Raw genomic sequence first — 20938 nt, forward strand, 5'->3', positions numbered from 1 at the left:
ATTTACCGTCCAGTTTTCTGGATGACAGCCAGATTAACCAATCATGATCAAAGGAATAAAGTAAAACAACCAATAGGAATTGTTTGAGTGTGATAAAGCAGCAAAATGTATTTAGTTTTATTGTTGCTAATGATGATAATATTTAACATATACCTTTAGATTTTAGAATAGGTATCATGATTAAAATATTGTAAAATGTTATTAAAATAATAATAATAATCTTAAATAATTTAATAGAAATAATTTAAAGTTTATTAACCTTTTTCAACAATTTAGCATTAAACCGGTTCAACATTGTTTGAAAGTTAAACAGCTGACCTTATTTCAATCATATTTCAACGTTGAAGGTCGGTCATGTGCCGGCTGGGTTATTCTTACTTTTTCTAATTCTATTGTTTTAATTCGAAATTTTTTAAAATTGACAAAAGTTGACATAATTACTGAAAAAATGCCATTACTGTAAATCAAGTTAAGGAGTCAGATATCACAGCTGAGCAAACATTTTTGTCTTAAAACACATCGTATAGTTCAGCGGATCAGAGTTTAAAATATTATAAATTCTAAAATTAAACTATTTCACTGATTCTTGAGAAGTGGGACAAAACGGGGTGCAAAACTGAAAAAAATAAATAAATCTTGTAGACAAATGAAACTATGCTTTGATTCAGCCTCCAAACTTTTCTCTTTTGGTTTTTAACATTTCCAAACACATTCTCATGTTAGACAGATTACACTTTCACATGTGGCCAACAATTATTCCTCAACAAATATAAAATGTCATAAAGAAATATGATCAAAATAAATATCTGACAGTTTTGACAAATTTTCTTTCACAAAACTAATAGAGTTGATGAAGCAGCTGTTGTTTTCTCTGTTGATGCTGACAGAACCTGCTTCAGGAGAATACAATGATCTAAATATTTCTAATATTATTATCAGAAACTGGAAGATGGTGTTGACGTATCATGGTTGTGACAGGAAATATTAACATTAGGATTTAAAATATTGTAAAACTATAAAGTGACACTGATGTACTCTGCAGAGGAGGAATGTGACGAGGGTCCTTCAGAGAGACAGCTGCCCCTCAGATTCCCTGATGATTTTACATTTTAATCAAGATCTGACGCTGCTGACAGAAAGAGAGGACACAACTTTAAAACCTTATGAAACACACACGTGTGCTTGAAAAACAACCGCGCTTTAATATGAAATATTATTAAGTGTTGCTTCTGATAAAACAAGTTATTTTTCATCATAAAAAAAAAAAAACTCTTATTGTGTTCTCACTACATCTAAAACAGTGTGTCCACATAGAAGGGATCAATCATTATATTATATCAGTTTTAGATGTAGTGAGAACACAATAAGAGTCATAGATTTGAGATAATAATGGTAAAAATACATTTAAAGCATAACTGTGAAATAATTGAAAATAAACATAATAAAGCATAACTGTGAAATAATAACAAAATAATAGAAAATACATTCTATCATTAATCTCTAAAAACATTTAAATTGATAATGTTTTCATTTTTAAACCCACAGTTACATGTTTTGTCTCAAGAATCAGTGATTTCATAATCAAGTCATTAACCCACATTATAATTATTTTTATTATTATTATTATTATTATTGTTCTTATTATTATTATTAGTATTATTATTATTATTATTATTATTATTATTATTATTATTATTATTATCTGTAGGTATGAGTGGATCAGAAGTGACTCATGTGTTCTTCAGTTCTGGTGAAGATGTCCGTCTGTCCTGTAATAATGCTCTTCCTGGCTGCACATCAACTGTATGGAACTATAACAGCAGACCGTCAGAGACAGTTGAACTGATTGCTGGAGGAATAAAGAAGACTGACACAGAGAGACACGAGAGACTGAGTCTGGGCTCTGACTGCTCTCTGAACATCAAGAAAGTCACAAAAGAAGATCGTGGACGTTACCTCTGCAGACAATATGTGAATGGACAACAACAAGGAACTGATGCACGTGTTTCTCTGCATGTTCTTCATGGTCAGTGTTTCTGTGAATAATATGATTATATGTTGAATTAAACTGTAATATTGTCATGTAATCTCTGTCTGATTTTCTGTTTCAGTGTCTTCATCATCCTCACAGTCTGAGATCAGATCAGGCCGCTCTCTGACTCTCTCCTGTCAGTTATATAATGATGATCGAGTCTCTTGTGATGCTTCAGTCCGTTCTGAGGGTCTTGATCTGATCTGGGTGAATCAGGCTGGTGTGAATCTGCAGACAGACTCCAGATTTCAGATCTCATTCTCCTCAGAACAGTGTCTCATCTCTCTGACTACAACACTCCTGAATGAAGATCACAACAGAGAGTGGAGATGTCAGCTTAAACACAGAGATCAACTGAAGACCTCAGCCACATATACTGTCAAGTATCCAAGTAAATGATTTATATGAACAATTAATCATCAGTCATTTAAATATGATGGTAGTCTATGACGTATCTGAACATTCATCTTTTCCAGCTCCAAGCGAAACAAATCCACCGTCTCCAGTCACCAGCTCTAAATCAGCTTCAGCTCCTACACAAGCAGGTCCAGAATCAGCTGTTAAGATCAATGTTTACTGTGACCTGAAGACCTCACTCAGATACACTGACATGTGTTCAGATAACAACACTACATTTCTTTAACCCCGCAAACTGACACACGCTCACTTCAGTATATTATGATTAACTCCTGATCTGATCGTGACAAACTATATATCTGTATACAGGTCTAAGAGTCTAAACTATATAAGACTCCTAGATAGATATTTTACCACTTTTTCTCTTAATAATTATGTAGAAACAGTGATAGGTTAAAATATGACGAGAGCACCTCAAAACTTATACACAATTACAGGAGTTCTGACCTTTGTATCAAATTTTTTTTTTGTTTACTTCTTACCTATCATGTTCACGTTTTCCTTTGGAAGCTTAATTACATAAACATTCATGAATAATAACAATTTAAGTGTTAATAGCACACTTTCATGCCTATGTTCAGAAAGGGCAGTTAAGAGGTTAATCAGTTTCAGAAGAGTCTATATGTCATTGATTCAGAACAAACTGAAGGTTTATTGGCTGCAGCTCACTGTGTTTCACTCTCATATAAATGAGGTATTAATAACTTCATGTGTTTATATTGTAATCATAGCTGTTTCTGATCAAAAGAGGTTCCTCTGCAAAGTCTTACTTCCATTATCACTGAACAGAATTCAGGAGACAAGATCATCAGTGATGCCTTCAGAGATGCCTGTCTACACTTTAGTTACTTTAAATAGATAGCAAAACATGTTTTTATTTGTTTATTTTTTTTATGCATGACACATAAACAGCATCTAACCTTACATTTCTACATTTATGTCTGACTGTTTCTCCTCCTTGTCTGCTCCAGGCCTGAGTCTTACTTTCAGTTTTTAGAAGTGAATTTAGAATAATAATAATAATAATAATAATAATAATAATAATAATAATAGAAATAATAATAATAATGTTCTGATCATTCCTCTTCAGCTGATTCAACACTGATTCCAGTCAGCAGCTCAAACTCTGAGAAGAAATCAAGTCAAACTACAGCAGCTTCTACAGAACAAGGTACATGATCACTGACACACATCAGCAGTCAATGAACAATGAAGTCAAACAGAGCTAAGATGTATTTGATCAAATATGATGCATCAGAACTGAAATCCTCCTCCTTATACAGAGACACAGACTCCTCAAACCCCCGAGACAACAGCTACACAGAGAGGTATTTCTATATGTCTTACTCATCTCAGTGGTTTCATGTGTGTAATGTTTTTTTTTTTTATTATATATTATATTTTTATGTAGACTTTAAGAAAAGCTTGTCTTGTTTAATTTGTAGACCTCAAGCACTTGTTTTCTCTTTCACAAAGAAGGCAATTTAATAAGAAAGCTAGTATATATATATATATATATATATGTAAATATACTCTTTCATCATAATTAAATAATGTATTTAGATATAATTGCTCAAACTATCTGAGGCTATCAGGCTGTTTTTGTTTAACATCTATTGAAGAAAAAACAAAGTCAAACACAGCTAAGATTAATTTTTATTAGACATCATCAGTCTTTCACTTCTCTTTTCTTGCACAGAAACTATCAGTGAATTTATAAATGCTTTGTTAATAATTGTTCATTGTTAATAATCAGTTCACAGTTTCAGAGATTGATTCTCTTCTTTCTCTCTGTTCTGTCCACACGTGGTTCCTGTAGTGATTGTGATTATTGTTTCTTCTCTTCTTTCTCTCTGTTCTGTCCACACGTGGTTCCTGTAGTGATTGTGAGTATTGTTCTTCTCTTCTTTCTCTCTGTTCTGTCCAGACATGGTTCCTGTAGTGATTGTGATTATTGTTTCTTCTCTTCTTTCTCTCTGTTCTGTCCATACGTGGTTCCTGTAGTGATTGTGATTATTGTCTCTTCTCTTCTTTCTCTCTGTTCTGTCCACACGTGGTTCCTGTAGTGATTGTGAGTATTGTTCTTCTCTTCTTTCTCTCCGTTCTGTCCACACATGGTTCCTGTAGTGATTGTGATTATTGTTCTTCTCTTCTTTCTCTCCGTTCTGTCCACACATGGTTCCTGTAGTGATTGTGATTATTGTTTCTTCTCTTCTTTCTCTCTGTTCTGTCCACACAAGGTTCCTGTAGTGATTGTGATTATTGTTTCTTCTCTTCTTTCTCTCTGTTCTGTCCACACATGGTTCCTGTAGTGATTGTGATTATTGTTCTTCTCTTCTTTCTCTCTGTTCTGTCCACACATGGTTCCTGTAGTGATTGTGATTATTGTTTCTTCTCTTCTTTCTCTCTGTTCTGTCCACACGTGGTTCCTGTAGTGATTGTGATTATTGTTTCTTCTCTTCTTTCTCTCTGTTCTATCCACACATGGTTCCTGTAGTGATTGTGAGTATTGTTCTTCTCTTCTTTCTCTCTGTTCTGTCCAGACATGGTTCCTGTAGTGATTGTGATTATTGTTTCTTCTCTTCTTTCTCTCTGTTCTGTCCACACAAGGTTCCTGTAGTGATTGTGATTATTGTTTCTTCTCTTCTTTCTCTCTGTTCTATCCACACGTGGTTCCTGTAGTGATTGTGAGTATTGTTCTTCTCTTCTTTCTCTCTGTTCTGTCCACACGTGGTTCCTGTAGTGATTGTGATTATTGTTCTTCTCTTCTTTCTCTCTGTTCTGTCCACACGTGGTTCCTGTAGTGATTGTGATTATTGTTTCTTCTCTTCTTTCTCTCTGTTCTGTCCACACATGGTTCCTGTAGTGATTGTGATTATTGTTCCTCTTCTTTCTCTCTGTTCTGTCCACACATGCTTCCTGTAGTGATTGTGATTATTGTTTCTTCTCTTCTTTCTCTCTGTTCTGTCCACACGTGGTTCCTGTAGTGATTGTGATTATTGTTTCTTCTCTTCTTTCTCTCTGTTCTGTCCACACGTGGTTCCTGTAGTGATTGTGATTATTGTTCCTCTTCTTTCTCTCTGTTCTGTCCACACATGCTTCCTGTAGTGATTGTGATTATTGTTCTTCTCTTCTTTCTCTCTGTTCTGTCCACACGTGGTTCCTGTAGTGATTGTGATTATTGTTTCTTCTCTTCTTTCTCTCTGTTCTGTCCACACGTGGTTCCTGTAGTGATTGTGATTATTGTTCCTCTTCTTTCTCTCTGTTCTGTCCACACATGCTTCCTGTAGTGATTGTGATTATTGTTCTTCTCTTCTTTCTCTCTGTTCTGTCCACACATGGTTCCTGTAGTGATTGTGATTATTGTTCTTCTCTTCTTTCTCTCTGTTCTGTCCACACGTGGTTCCTGTAGTGATTGTGATTATTGTTTCTTCTCTTCTTTCTCTCTGTTCTGTCCACACGTGGTTCCTGTAGTGATTGTGATTATTGTTCCTCTTCTTTCTCTCTATTCTGTCCACACATGCTTCCTGTAGTGATTGTGATTATTGTTCTTCTCTTCTTTCTCTCTGTTCTGTCCACACATGGTTCCTGTAGTGATTGTGATTATTGTTCTTCTCTTCTTTCTCTCTGTTCTGTCCACACATGCTTCCTGTAGTGATTGTGATTATTGTTCTTCTCTTCTTTCTCTCTGTTCTGTCCACACATGGTTCCTGTAGTGATTGTGATTATTGTCTCTTCTCTTCTTTCTCTCTGTTCTGTCCACACGTGGTTCCTGTAGTGATTGTGATTATTGTTTCTTCTCTTCTTTCTCTCTGTTCTGTCCACACGTGGTTCCTGTAGTGATTGTGATTATTGTTTCTTCTCTTCTTTCTCTCTGTTCTGTCCACACGTGGTTCCTGTAGTGATTGTTATTATTGTTCTTCTCTTCTTTCTCTCCGTTCTGTCCACACGTGGTTCCTGTAGTGATTGTGATTATTGTTCTTCTCTTCTTTCTCTCCGTTCTGTCCACACATGGTTCCTGTAGTGATTGTGATTATTGTTCTTCTCTTCTTTCTCTCCGTTCTGTCCACACATGGTTCCTGTAGTGATTGTGATTATTGTTTCTTCTCTTCTTTCTCTCTGTTCTGTCCACACATGGTTCCTGTAGTGATTGTGATTATTGTTTCTTCTCTTCTTTCTCTCCGTTCTGTCCACACATGGTTCCTGTAGTGATTGTGATTATTGTTCTTCTCTTCTTTCTCTCCGTTCTATCCACACGTGGTTCCTGTAGTGATTGTGAGTATTGTTCTTCTCTTCTTTCTCTCTGTTCTGTCCACACGTGGTTCCTGTAGTGATTGTGATTATTGTTCTTCTCTTCTTTCTCTCTGTTCTGTCCACACATGCTTCCTGTAGTGATTGTGATTATTGTTCTTCTCTTCTTTCTCTCTGTTCTGTCCACACGTGGTTCCTGTAGTGATTGTGATTATTGTTTCTTCTCTTCTTTCTCTCTGTTCTGTCCACACGTGGTTCCTGTAGTGATTGTGATTATTGTTCTTCTCTTCTTTCTCTCTGTTCTGTCCACACATGCTTCCTGTAGTGATTGTGATTATTGTTCTTCTCTTCTTTCTCTCTGTTCTGTCCACACATGGTTCCTGTAGTGATTGTGATTATTGTTCTTCTCTTCTTTCTCTCTGTTCTGTCCACACATGGTTCCTGTAGTGATTGTGATTATTGTTTCTTCTCTTCTTTCTCTCTGTTCTGTCCACACATGCTTCCTGTAGTGATTGTGATTATTGTTCTTCTCTTCTTTCTCTCTGTTCTGTCCACACATGCTTCCTGTAGTGATTGTGATTATTGTTCTTCTCTTCTTTCTCTCTGTTCTGTCCACACATGGTTCCTGTAGTGATTGTGATTATTGTCTCTTCTCTTCTTTCTCTCTGTTCTGTCCACACGTGGTTCCTGTAGTGATTGTGATTATTGTCTCTTCTCTTCTTTCTCTCTGTTCTGTCCACACATGGTTCCTGTAGTGATTGTGATTATTGTTCTTCTCTTCTTTCTCTCTGTTCTGTCCACACGTGGTTCCTGTAGTGATTGTGATTATTGTTTCTTCTCTTCTTTCTCTCTGTTCTGTCCACACATGCTTCCTGTAGTGATTGTGATTATCGTTTCTTCTCTTCTTTCTCTCTGTTCTGTCCAGACATGGTTCCTGTAGTGATTGTGATTATTGTTTCTTCTCTTCTTTCTCTCTGTTCTGTCCACACATGGTTCCTGTAGTGATTGTGATTATTGTTTCTTCTCTTCTTTCTCTCTGTTCTGTTCACACATGGTTCCTGTAGTGATTGTGATTATTGTTTCTTCTCTTCTTTCTCTCTGTTCTGTCCACACATGGTTCCTGTAGTGATTGTGATTATTGTTCTTCTCTTCTTTCTCTCTGTTCTGTCCACACATGGTTCCTGTAGTGATTGTGATTATCGTTTCTTCTCTTCTTTCTCTCTGTTCTGTCCACACATGGTTCCTGTAGTGATTGTGATTATTGTTTCTTCTCTTCTTTCTCTCTGTTCTGTCCACACATGGTTCCTGTAGTGATTGTGATTATTGTTCTTCTCTTCTTTCTCTCTGTTCTGTCCACACATGGTTCCTGTAGTGATTGTGATTATTGTTTCTTCTCTTCTTTCTCTCTGTTCTGTCCACACATGGTTCCTGTAGTGATTGTGATTATTGTTCTTCTCTTCTTTCTCTCTGTTCTGTCCACACATGGTTCCTGTAGTGATTGTGATTATTGTTCTTCTCTTCTTTCTCTCTGTTCTGTCCACACATGGTTCCTGTAGTGATTGTGATTATCGTTTCTTCTCTTCTTTCTCTCTGTTCTGTTCACACATGGTTCCTGTAGTGATTGTGATTATTGTTTCTTCTCTTCTTTCTCTCTGTTCTGTCCACACATGGTTCCTGTAGTGATTGTGATTATTGTTCTTCTCTTCTTTCTCTCTGTTCTGTCCACACATGGTTCCTGTAGTGATTGTGATTATCGTTTCTTCTCTTCTTTCTCTCCGTTCTGTCCACACATGGTTCCTGTAGTGATTGTGAGTATTGTAGAGATTGCAGTGTTTGCTGCTCCTACTGTGATTCTTCTTCAGATCATCTGTGTGAGAAGAGCTGGTGAGTTTTGATCGTCACAAAACCTGATGATTCACACTGATCTCTAACAATCTGAATCATGACTGTGAAGAAAGGGTCAGCAGTAAATTGTTTGTATTGATTTATTTTATTTTATTTATTTAGGAAGGAAGAACTCATCACCAAAATGTCTGCAGTTCTACAATGAAATACACATCCCCCCCACCCTCTCTCTCTCTCTCTCTCTCTCTCTCTCTCTCTCTCTCTATGTACACAGCAATAATTATTGATATTTTCATACATATTTCAATGTAATTTCCAGTAATCCATATTGTACAGATTGCTTTAAATATGATATTAAATAAAGTCATCATCAAAGTGTGACAGGTACCTTAAAGGTAGTTCACCCAAAAATGAAAATCTGTTCACATTTCCTCACCCTCATGTCGTTCTAATCCTGTATATGTTGCTTTCTTATGTTGAACATTAAAGAAGATATTTTGAAGATTGCTGGTAATCAAACAGTTGGTGATTGCCATTAACTTCCATAGTACCAAAGAAAATACATTATGGAAGTGAATGAAAATAAACACAAAGTTAATGATATTCAGGAGATAGTCTAAAATAATCATGCATATTGTATTGCATATATATTGCATATATATATATATATATATATATATATATATATATATATATATATATATATATATATATATATATATATATATATAAAATGCAGTATAAAAACAATAGTCACTGAGCATTATGGTGTGAGAGTCAATGTAATCAGAAGATGACCTCTGGTGGGAAGCAGACAAAGACCAAAGTTAAGCTTGTTTTAGAGTTTTTCAGTCAAGGGTACTGAGTGATTTTTCTCTTTGTGTTTCCTGTTTATAAACATAAAAGTAAAAATTTAAGATAGGTTAGTGTTTTTGTTTTTCACCTTCATGTTCTCACTCAAAAGTAGTTTTAAACCTGAATGAGTTTTCTTCTTCTGTTAAACATTAATGCTACTATAAGGTGGAAAACCAGACAGTTGCTGGTTCACAGTGACTTCCAGAGTATTTTCCCCTACTATCAAAGTCAATGTGGACCAGCAACTGTTCGGTTATCCTCTTCTTCAAAATATCTTCTTTTGTGTTCAGCACAAGAAAGAAATTAATATACTGTAAGTTTGGGACAACAAGTGAGTGAATAAACAATGACAGAAATTAATTTTAGGGTGACTTATCTCTTTAATTACAGTGGCAGCATGTTCAGTACTGTCCCTTTAAGACCTGCACTCATCTAATATACAGACATGCATCTCTTTCTTTCATTTTAAACATAACCAACTGAGGCTGTACATAAACCTTGTGTGTTCTGACAGTATTAACACAAACCATAACTTAGTTCAGTAATCAAGAGTTGTTTTTCATTTGAGTGTGCTCAGAAAATAAATAAATAAACGTACGTCATATAGCACACAAAAACATTTAAATGACCAATAGGGCTTTAAAGCAAATGCAATTTTTTTTTTTACTTTTTACTTTTGTGTATAAGTGCAGTGTCCCGTGAGAGGGTCACTGGGGATGTTAGGCCGCTGCTGGCTGAAGGGTGTCCTAAGCAGAACTGTATTGTTGTGCCCCCTCCCCAAATTATGGAAGTAAACAAAAAAAAAAAAAAACTACTATAGGGGTCAAAATAAAACTTTAATAAAATATGTAGATCACTAACTTGTAATTAAATTGTATTATTTACAAATTACAATTAGTCAGTTGCCTATGGTTAGGACTTTGCTAATACAGTTGTCTGATTGATTTTATAGACTCTCAAGAATTCAGAAATGACAAAAAAAAAAAAACTCCAATAAAAACAAGTATTCGTTTTTGTAAGCGTTGTGATGTCCACATGTTTTTATTGAAGAAAGGTGGCCAAAAAAGAAAGATTAAGTGGATATTTGAATGAAATGTTTGGTCAGTATTAAACAAGGATTTGATCGTCCTGTAAGTGTGACAGCAGTTATTAGGCCTTTTAGTGCCCTTTGCAGACATTTGTAATAACAGCCTATGTGTATCTATGGAGGAGTAAATGGCACTATGAATATTAAAACAAGAATTTATGTATTGCTGTCTATGTCACCCCTGTAAAGTGAGGGGAACTAAACACTGACACACGGGTTCGTTACCATGGAGGGCAGAGACATGGGCATCAGAATACAAAACATTTATTAATTTCACTATAATCAGGTAAAACACAAGCTCAATGGGCTAAATAACTACAACTCAGTACTCCACATACATGACATAACTAGAACGACTAAGGCTTAACTGTAGCAGGGTAGGCCATTTTTCATTATTATTCTCAGATTTCAGATTTATTCAGACGTTTAAACATTTAACAAATGATTACATAAATCAACATAAAGTCTGAAATGGAATAGGCAGAAGCAAAAGTTTATTGCGCCTATCCCAGTGCATTTACAAAACATAATCAGTAAAGCTGCCAATGTCTTATACATGGAGAGAAAAAAAACCTTAATCATCAACATCCCCAGCATCCATTTACATCTTTAGCATCTATTCTCAATGTATTTTTTTTATAATTGATTTCTTCAAAAGAATTTTAAATTGAATTAAGGTTTTACAGTCTTTTAGCTCTTGGTCCAACTTACTCCACACATTAATCCCAACAAAAGAAACACAATGCTGCTTTGCACTCGTTCTCACATATGTTTTTTGAAACATTTCTTCCTTTCGGAAATTATAAACACTATCTCGTTTTTGGAACAATCCCTGGATATGCACGGGTGACCTATTATGGCTTATATTATACATAAATTGTGCTGTTTTAAACTCGACCAAATCCTTCAATTTTAGTGCTTTCAGTTTAATGAAGAGCTCATTTGTATGGGCCCTGTAATCCACTTTATTCACAATGCGGATAGCTCTTTTTTCAATGATACTTATTGGATTAAGATTGGTTTTATAAGTGTTTCCCCAAACTTCTAGGCCATAGGTCATGTACGGGAGAACCAGGGAACAGTATAAAATATATATATTTTTTTCATTTAAAAGTTCTTTAACTTTGGATATTATTGCAAGAGATTTACATAACTTTGCCTTGATGTAGTTTATATGGGGCTTCCAGCTAAGCTTATTTTGTAAAAACACTCCAAGAAATTGTATTTCATTCACTCGTTCTATCTCAGTATCATTTGTTCTTAAATTTATACCCACATCAATGGCACAATTTCCAAAAAAATTTGGTTTTATTTAAATTGAGGGTTGACTTATTAGAATCAAACCACTTCTTTAACAATGATAATCTATCAATGCTTCTAAAATTTCACCAAAACTAAACTTGCTGGTGTCATCAGCAAATAAAATAAGGTTTGATATTTTTGAAACTAAACAAAGATTGTTTACGTACATAAGAAACAAAAACGGACCCAACACTGACCCCTGTGGCAACCCGCAGGTAATTGTCAGCAGCTGGGAATCATTGCCATTGTTGTGGACATACTGTGATCTATTCTTTAGATAAATCTGGAGCCAAGAAAAGGCCACTCCTCTAATCCCATATTTGTACAGTTTTTGAAGTAACAATTCATGAATTACTGTATCAAATGCTTTGGTTAGATCTAGGAACACACCGACAGCATATTGTTTATTGGCTATAGCATTTTATATTTTTTCTACAAGGTCCACTAATGCTAAGGTAGTGGTCCTATCATGTCTAAAACCATACTGCTGTTCACAAAGAATATTTTGCTTATCTACATAACTGATAATCTTTTATGGAATATCGTCTCCAGGATCTTGGAAAACTGTGAATTTTAACCTTTTTAATATGATTTCTTTTTTTTTTAAACACTTTTTTTATTACTGTAAAAACTGGTAGATGGTGAGATATATCAGTAATTCAAACTCCACTTATTATTTCACTTTCTAGACCATTAGTGAATATGTTGTAAATCAGAGTTGCACTGGATTTTGTTATTTGAGTTGGTCTTGTTATGGATGGATACAAGCATAAACTGTACATGGTATGAATCAATTCTGTAAAAGTGTTTTGTTTTTGAGGATTGAGCAGATCAATATTAAAATCCCCACAGACAAAGACCATTTTACTACTTATATCCTCATACAAATTAATCTTTATTTCCTGAAACTTTTCAATTCAAGACCCTGGTTTTGATACACACAGCTTATTATGGCATTTTTTGATTTTTCAATCTCAATTTCCACTGTGACACATTCCATGATGTCGTCAAGAATTAAACACTTACTACTGACCATTTTACTTCCCAACTTTGTGCATTTTTACTTTCTCAATTAAACTCATTCTGTATGATTTATAAGTGTTTTGAAAAATGGAGACATGAGTTATGTCCTCATAAGTCACCCTCTCCTTGTAATACCTGTGTCATACCCATGTCATTATACAGAGTTGTGTCCTGATATGACACAAAAACAAGAGTGCGCGCACGCACACACACGCACGCACGCACACACGCACACACACGCACACACACACACACACACACACACACACACACACACACACACACTCACACTCACGCACGCACGCACGCACCCACACACACACACACACACACACACACACACACGCACACACACACACACACACACACACACACACACATCCACACGTTGTGCTCCAAACGCCACCACCAGGTACTAGAACTAGCCTCCCTGCTCAGAAGCCTAACACAAGAGAAAACAAGCCTGATTGGAGACATTTGACATTCCTAAATAACCAATAATAAACAAGACTCAGATGAAAGTCAATTGTCACTTAAGGAAAAAAATACAAAAGCAGAGAGTTTATAAAAGTAAACTACAAAATAAGCAAAATCAAACACAGCAAGAAACAAATCAATAAAGAAACCATACAATAAACAAGACAAATCATACAATGGCACAACCAAACAAAACAATACACAAACAGTATAAAGAAACCACACAAACACGCTTACAGAAAGGATGGGATGGCAGGCCGAAGCACACAGCCCAACACGTACAGTGTTATCAGCAGTACCATGTTCTGATAGGCTGTCGTTCTAAACACAGGGGAGGGAACTTACCCAGTCTGCCACACATGCAGTGTACATTCATTGTTTATTCTGTATTGCATTATGTATTTTAACAATGTTATTCAATTATTATTAATTAACCAATCATTATTGCCATGTTGTTTTTATATCATGCATTTTATGGCATTTTAAAAGATTGTTCGCTTAGGTCTGTTTTTATTACCACAAAAAATATTATCTGAATACTTCGTAAATTATTATTTGAAGCCATTGGAGGATCGAAGCAACAGTTATTTTGTAGTTACCATTCTTACAAGAACCTGTCAAAATCCAAAGTTTTACAGGATTATAAAAGTACCTAAAAGTGATGCACGGGCCTCATCTTGGGCTTTTTTCTTTTTCTCATCTTGGGGCCAGAAAGTTGTCATAAGTTGCAGACAGCCGTAGACATGAGGTGAGAGCGAGCGCAGATGTGGGAATGACGCTTCGCCTGTCTGTCTACACTGTAAAACACATTTTTTTGAATTATGTTTATATGTTCATGTTTACTTGCTTATTTACGTTTACGTATATGTTAACATACACATGAAATGTTTTTTTCTTTTTTTTGAGCAACTGGGATGGTGCCCCTAAACCAAGGATTAGATTTGTAAGGGTTGTGATGTCCATGTTTTTGTTGAAGGAATTATAAAGGCTAGAATTTTTATCCTAAAATGGTGGCCAAAATGTAAAGATTAAGTGGATATTTGAATTAAATATTTGGTCAGTATTAAAAAAAAGATTTGATCGTCCTGTTAACTGTCACTGGCCCATCGGTGGGACACTTGCAATTACATGTTTAAACAGTAATATCTTAGTCAGAACCTAAAGTAATCTTGACAAAATATATATCATTGGAAAGCTTAAAGACTGTAGTTTTGATATTTGGTGACTGTTGTTTGAAATATTTTACAGAGCAACTGTAATTTATTAATATGCAAGAAGAGTACTCAGAGTCAGAGAGTGCGTTCTGAGCTTTACTTTGAAATAGTGATGCATAGATGAAATCATGGAAATTCTGTAAAAATCTTTTCACAAAATAACATCCATTGTATTTTTGGAGGGGAAAAGAAGTATAAAAGTGTTTTGAATGTATAGAAAAAACTATAGATTATCTATTTTTGATGCATTATGAACTATAACACAAGTCCAGGGTTCTCGTAGCGTGACTTTTATCTATTTTTTGAGGTTAAATTGAAATCAAATACTGCCATACTGACACTTAATATTTCTGAGTGCGATGTGTGCTTCATAAGTATTGAGAAAAGAATGGAAAAACAGGTCACCCAAACCATTTATGGAAATGAAGACGTCCTTAAATGGTTACTAATGGGGTTTGATGGTCATCTAGTGGACAAGCTTGGTACTACTCCCAAACAAAATCTCACAGAAAGCTTTTTTTTTTTTTTTTTTTTTTTTTGAGAAATCAACCTCAAATTGGGAACATCCCTCTGGAGTCTAAGGGTATTTTTGGGGCCTGGAGAAGTTTTGTCAAGCCCTGACATCTGTGCTTTCGTCAGTTTCTTATAAATATCTAAATGGGTAAAGTCTAATCTCACTGTAATCAACACAAACTGGGCTATAATAATTTGTGAAATGTATGTATGTACATTATTGTATTTTTGAGAAAGAAAAATATTATGCGTGGTTAGTGTAAAACTAAAAATGTTAAATCACTTGAATTGGGCAATAAAACACATACAGAACAATGGTTCCCGGGACTTTTGAGAACTGGATCTTGTACAACCTGGTCTCACAGGATTCCGTGAAATGTCCACGGGCCCTTAACTCATAATCCATGAAGCCATCACGGAATTGCCCCAAATTCCGTGACGCGGCCACGGATATAACTCAATGACACTGACCTCCCGTGGTCCACACACGGATACCCGTTTCAATGACGGAGGACAGAACTCGCTCAACGGATGTGCTTTCTCATTTAGAAACGCAACATTTGACATATTTGTTTCTAATGATGTTAACCTGACAGATATTGTAGTTATTGCATTGTCCTGTCATCATAAAAAATAAAAATTGTTTCAGTTAGCCTAACCAAAGTCCCGTGATGGCACCACGGACCTCAACAACCTGACCTCACTCATATCCTCACCTAAATATGTGTTTAAAACGCCATCAAACTGGATTCTATGATGACAGGACAAGACAAAATGTCAAGTTAATTGCATGCCATTGCAACACAGTCGACATAAAGCTTTTAAGGTTCCGATCAAGCCAGCAACATTACACCATCCAGTGAGTGAGGTCAGGTTGTTGAGGTCCGTGGTGCCATCCCGGGACTTTGGTTAGGCTAACTGAAACAAACTCGGAAGGTCAGTGTCATTGACTTGCATTGGAGTTATATCCGTGGCCGCGTCACGGAATTTGGGGCAATTCCGTGATGGCTTCATGGTTTATGAGTTAAGTTGCCGTGGACATTTCACGGAATCCTGTGAGACCAGGTTGTCACAAAACATGGACAAATACATGAGTTTAAACTGATTTTGGTAGCTGATACAACACCAACACTGACGACGCAGTGTTGTTTAATTATTGATTTGTTCCCCCTATTCTTTCCTTTCCCCCTGTATTTTAGTAGAGTGTGCTATGAAACTCTTTTATTTGTCAACACCCATCAGAAATCATACTGTGTTTATTTGGTTGCATAAACAACACACTACGGAAAATAACTCTTATTTAATACTGGCGAGTCAGCTTTATATGCACAAGCTTTGGATGTGACTGTGAGGGCACATAATACAGCCTTTAGAGCGCCTGAGTACCAAATGGCTTAAAATTCTTAAAAAGGTGTGCAAATTATTATACATTTTTGTGACAATGCAACAATGACCCGATTAGTCAAGTGACAGTTCTGTCAGCTGTCCTGAAATATGAGTGAGTCTTGTATCGCAGCGTGCAGGTCACTAATGTGCTGATGAGAAGCGTGCTCTGAGAGAGGTCATGGATTCAAATGACTGATTTAATCTTAGACTTTGTGTGGATTTATTTTATTATTCAAACCTAAAAGCTATGTTGAATAAATGCAGGAATTTCCCTCATTCTAAACTTGAAAGATGCAAGATTTATTAAAACCATGCGACACATAGCCCCTCTCAGAAAAGTTTTTAGGGCTGGAAATTTTTGTTTTAAAATCGCATGGCATTTCCATGTTATTCATGACCTTACAGACCCTGTAAAAGCAACTGATGCACGCTCTTAATCACTTAAACTGGTCCACCAATGTGATTGCGCGAGTGCTCCGTTACCTCTCTCTTCTGTAATCGCGTGCCGGATCCATTTCCCCGCTTTGTTCCGGTACCTCGCAATTTACAAATTAAGCACTGGTCCTTCCCCAAGGTTTTGTGCTCGGTCTAAAATAACCATAGCATTACCCTTATCGGCTGGCTTGCTTACTATCTCCGTGTTGTGATATAATTCTTAAAGGCCTTTGCTTTTGCCCGGGGTCAAATTGGGGGTCACACCCATTGTAACTTTTTTTTTTCCCTGTCTGTTTTCTTTTTTCTTTATTATATTTAAAAAACCTTTGTTACATGTAAGCTATCTGAGACTTGTTATAGCACTTGTACATCATTGCTCTTTCGTTGTTTTTGATTGCTTCCATTATCCTCATACACTGTTTGTGACGGATTGAGAGACAATAGAGTTGACATTTGGAGTCACCGACTTTGCAAAAACCCAACAAAACACGTCCTGAGAGTCCAAAAGCATTCACTGGGCAATGAAGCCTGGGAACGGCTTCACCGGGAATGCCGTCACGTGATGTGAATTTAGCCCGTGGGGGAAAACGTTGCCTTGGTGCCAATTGAAATACATGAGGCAATCATGCGGAAAAGTTGCTGTGACATTTTCTGTAACGCCAATAATCTTAAAAATTATGAATTAAAGTTCTGCATCCTTCCTAATAAATGTGGCGGCTTATGACTAGAGGTACACTAAAAATTTATTAGCGCCCCCGACTACGCCACCCCGGGGCCTCTTTCCGGGGATATGCCCTTAACAAGAGCAAGGCTCAGAGGATCATTATATCAGATTCAGGTATCAGACATGGGTTGAGTGTAAAACAAAAGCAAAAACTACTTTCTCATTAATGAGAAAAATATCTAATTTTAACACGACAACACCAATATATCAAAAGAGTCTACACACAAACGCTCACTTCAGAATGGTGCGCCTTGGCAGATGTGATACAGTAATCATACGTGCACACTCACGCCACACGTCACTGTGAGCACAGCACTCGAGCAAAACAAACCCACCACCGCAATCGGGAAGAGACGCTAATCTTCTGCAACTAGCTGCTCCAATTCTGAAAGTAAGAGAAACAAAAAGTAACAAAAACACACGTAGTAAACCAATCATATCCACAACATTAAACAGAAACCCAGACGATCTAAAACAATTTTAAAAGAGTTCACCACATCAGTTTGGCTCGTCGAAACAAGAGAGTAACAGAGTTAATGATGCTCGTCAGTTCAACAGAGCAGACAAACTCATACAATCCCGTCTCACTTTAGATCCTGAAAACAGGATATAATCACGGTGACAAATCTGATGATGTCGAAATCGGCAGCAAAAACAATGCAGACAGCACAAGGAACATCCACATAGAGGTTTAGATGATCCCAGAGCCCACTGTAACGTCCCTTTGCACGTTGGCCCGCACCGTAAATATAAAAATATAACAAAATATGAATTTGGCCAGCCCGGCTACTAGCAATCATATGTTCCTTAACGGTTAAAACATACCTGTAGTGCGATCCACACGGCACCAAAACTGCTGTGTACTAAACACGCATCAAATCAACGGCATCCCACAAAGTTCCCCTGTCCAACCTTTAACAGCAAATCATGCAACAGTCACTGCCAACAGCTCTTACCATACAAACATTCACGCGTCCCGCCGGAAACACAGTGTCTCGCTCAAATGACGAAGACAGAACACACACCCATAGCGATACCCCTATATGAGTCATTCCACGAAACCGGTACGATTTGGACTTAAACATTTTTAGATTTTTTACCTATATATATTACTTTTCTGAACACACCACAACATTAATGACATATTCAACTCCCAGAAAAACATATTTTCCCACCTCAGGCATCAAAACCCTATTTATTATTGGTTACTATTTTAAGGTAAGGGCACTATTAATCTTCAACCCCGTTATGGACACTATGGGAGCTCTCTGAATATGATTATAAAATTTATTTGTAATGAAATCAACATTTTCCTCTTATTCAGATGTCCCTCACACGTAATTCAATAATTGCAAATATAAAAGTTACATAAAATCTCACTTTTGCTATACTTAAGCCTGAAACGGTCACTTTTTGTGACAGCAACCTCATCATTTTTTACCAAAGTTGTGGTTTAACTTCAGAATTTGAACTAAAATCAGTATTCTTATTATTGCTCTGAACATTTCAGACTGAGTTCAACAAATATTAAATTACTTTATCATAAACTTAAAAAAATAATTAATAAAAACTTAAGTGTAACAGGGTTGAGACTAGGGTAACGGGGTTGAAGATGGTAACGGGGTTGAAGAGACAAATACAGTTTAACTTATAAATAGTTGTTTTTTACTCAAATTCACTGTAAGATTTTCTATAAACACTGCATTTCAATATGTTACCAAGAAAGACAACAAATATAAATTACAATTCAACTGAGTTTTATTAACCCGACTGCAGGAAAAACAACAATAACAGCTACATTATAACATTATAAACTGACAAATCGGACTGATCTGGTTCTCAATTTGTCACTTTTGCAGTTAGCTGTCTATCCCTTTCTTTGTTGGTCTGCTGATATTGGTTACTGATGTCTTTAATTAGTGATTGGTGATACAGCAACATCTTCCTGATTCTGGGGTTTACAGGGCAATTTGCTGTTAGCTCATTCACCTTTGCTCATTCAACCGAGGTGAATCAGAATTCTTCTTTAAACGTTGGCACCTTTTTTTGTATTTTTCTTTCTGCTTTCTTTCTTTTTCCAGGCTTTCCTGAAGTTCTTCTATTTTCTTCTTCAGCCTGTTTCTTTCTTTTCTTATTTTTTTCTTCCCATCAACATGTTGCCTACAAACACAATCAATATATTGGTCAATAATGATGAGAAATGGATATGATAAGGTTAATTGGGGAAATAACGCTGGGAAAAGGATGAAAGAAATCAGGGCTCTGTTGAAGGGTAAAACGTCTTGACAAATCTTTATCCGTTTGAAGGATACCAAAACAGCAAGCAGCCATAAATCTGATGGGTTTTTTTTTCAGTCTATCACATGCAAACTAAATTAACTTCACTTTTTTCTAAAGTGTTCAATTTTTCCAAAACTTTCTACAACTCAGCCTAGTCAATTTTTAAACTCTTAAAGGGTTAGTTCACCCAGATAGTAACATTTATGTAATTAATAACTTACCCTCATGTTGTTTCAAACCCGTAAGACCTCCGCTTATCTTCGGAACACAGTTAGAATTTTTTGAAGCATCGAAAATACATTTTGGTCCAAAAATGGCAAAAATGACGACTTTATTCAGCATTGTCTTCTGTTCCATGTCTGTTGTGAGAGAAAGTTCAAAACAAAGCAGTCTGGATATCCGGTTCGCGAACGAATCATTCAGTTCACCAAATCGAACTGAATCGTTTTAAATGGTTCGCATCTCTAATATGCATTAATCCACAAATTACTTAAGCTTTTAACTTTTTTAATGTGGCTGACACTCCCTCTGAGTTCAAACAAACCAATATCCCGGAGTAATTCATGTTCTCAAACAGTACACTGACTGAACTGCTGTGAAGATGAACAGCGCTGTTGTCGGTGGCATCACAGACTCATACATTAGATGTCTGTAGATGTTTAAATTGATATCATTAAATAAATAAAAATTTCAGAGGAATTTACTTAACACTGAGGTGTGAAAATCTAGGCAGTAATATATTAATTCATTTAAATTACTGGTAACGTCAGAAACAAAGAGTTAAAAACACAACCCCATCACAATCTCACTACCCCGTTAATATTAAATAAGTAACGGGGTTGAGTGCGACGCGGCTGTGATTTTTTGCTCAAAATGGCCACTGCTCTACATGTAGTGAATGATAGGGGAGTACATGGCATGCATGATTTTAAGAAATTGTGTATATTGTTGAAATAACAAAGATAATTTTCACAAGTAATAGTTTTATATCTTTATTTGATGTAACAGGGTTGAGTCGTTAAGCTTGACAACAACAATATCACAATATAAATAAATTATAATTATAAAAGATGGTGGTAACTCGCCTGTGTTTGCTC

At 36.0% G+C, this 20938-nt stretch overlaps 3 protein-coding genes and 1 long non-coding RNA gene across 4 annotated transcripts in view; 2 read left to right on the forward strand and 2 right to left on the reverse strand.

Moving 5' to 3' along the window:
- The window catches only part of LOC127961543 (mucin-5AC-like), a 609977-nt gene that overhangs the window by 171422 nt on the left and 417617 nt on the right, over positions 1-20938 (forward strand). The window contains exon 8 of the mRNA XM_052560721.1: positions 3733-3777. Coding sequence (XP_052416681.1) covers positions 3733-3777 — 45 coding nt within the window. The remainder of the gene's footprint in view (positions 1-3732; positions 3778-20938) is intronic.
- Positions 1-20938, reverse strand: part of LOC127961550 (uncharacterized) — a 301565-nt gene that overhangs the window by 118492 nt on the left and 162135 nt on the right. The window lies entirely within an intron of this gene.
- The window catches only part of LOC127961551 (uncharacterized), a 256120-nt gene that overhangs the window by 66185 nt on the left and 168997 nt on the right, over positions 1-20938 (forward strand). The window lies entirely within an intron of this gene.
- Positions 1-20938, reverse strand: part of LOC127961572 (uncharacterized) — a 464915-nt gene that overhangs the window by 37209 nt on the left and 406768 nt on the right. The window lies entirely within an intron of this gene.

Source organism: Carassius gibelio, chromosome B7, assembly GCF_023724105.1.
Source record: "Carassius gibelio isolate Cgi1373 ecotype wild population from Czech Republic chromosome B7, carGib1.2-hapl.c, whole genome shotgun sequence".
In the NCBI taxonomy this organism is placed as follows: Eukaryota; Metazoa; Chordata; class Actinopteri; order Cypriniformes; family Cyprinidae; genus Carassius; species Carassius gibelio.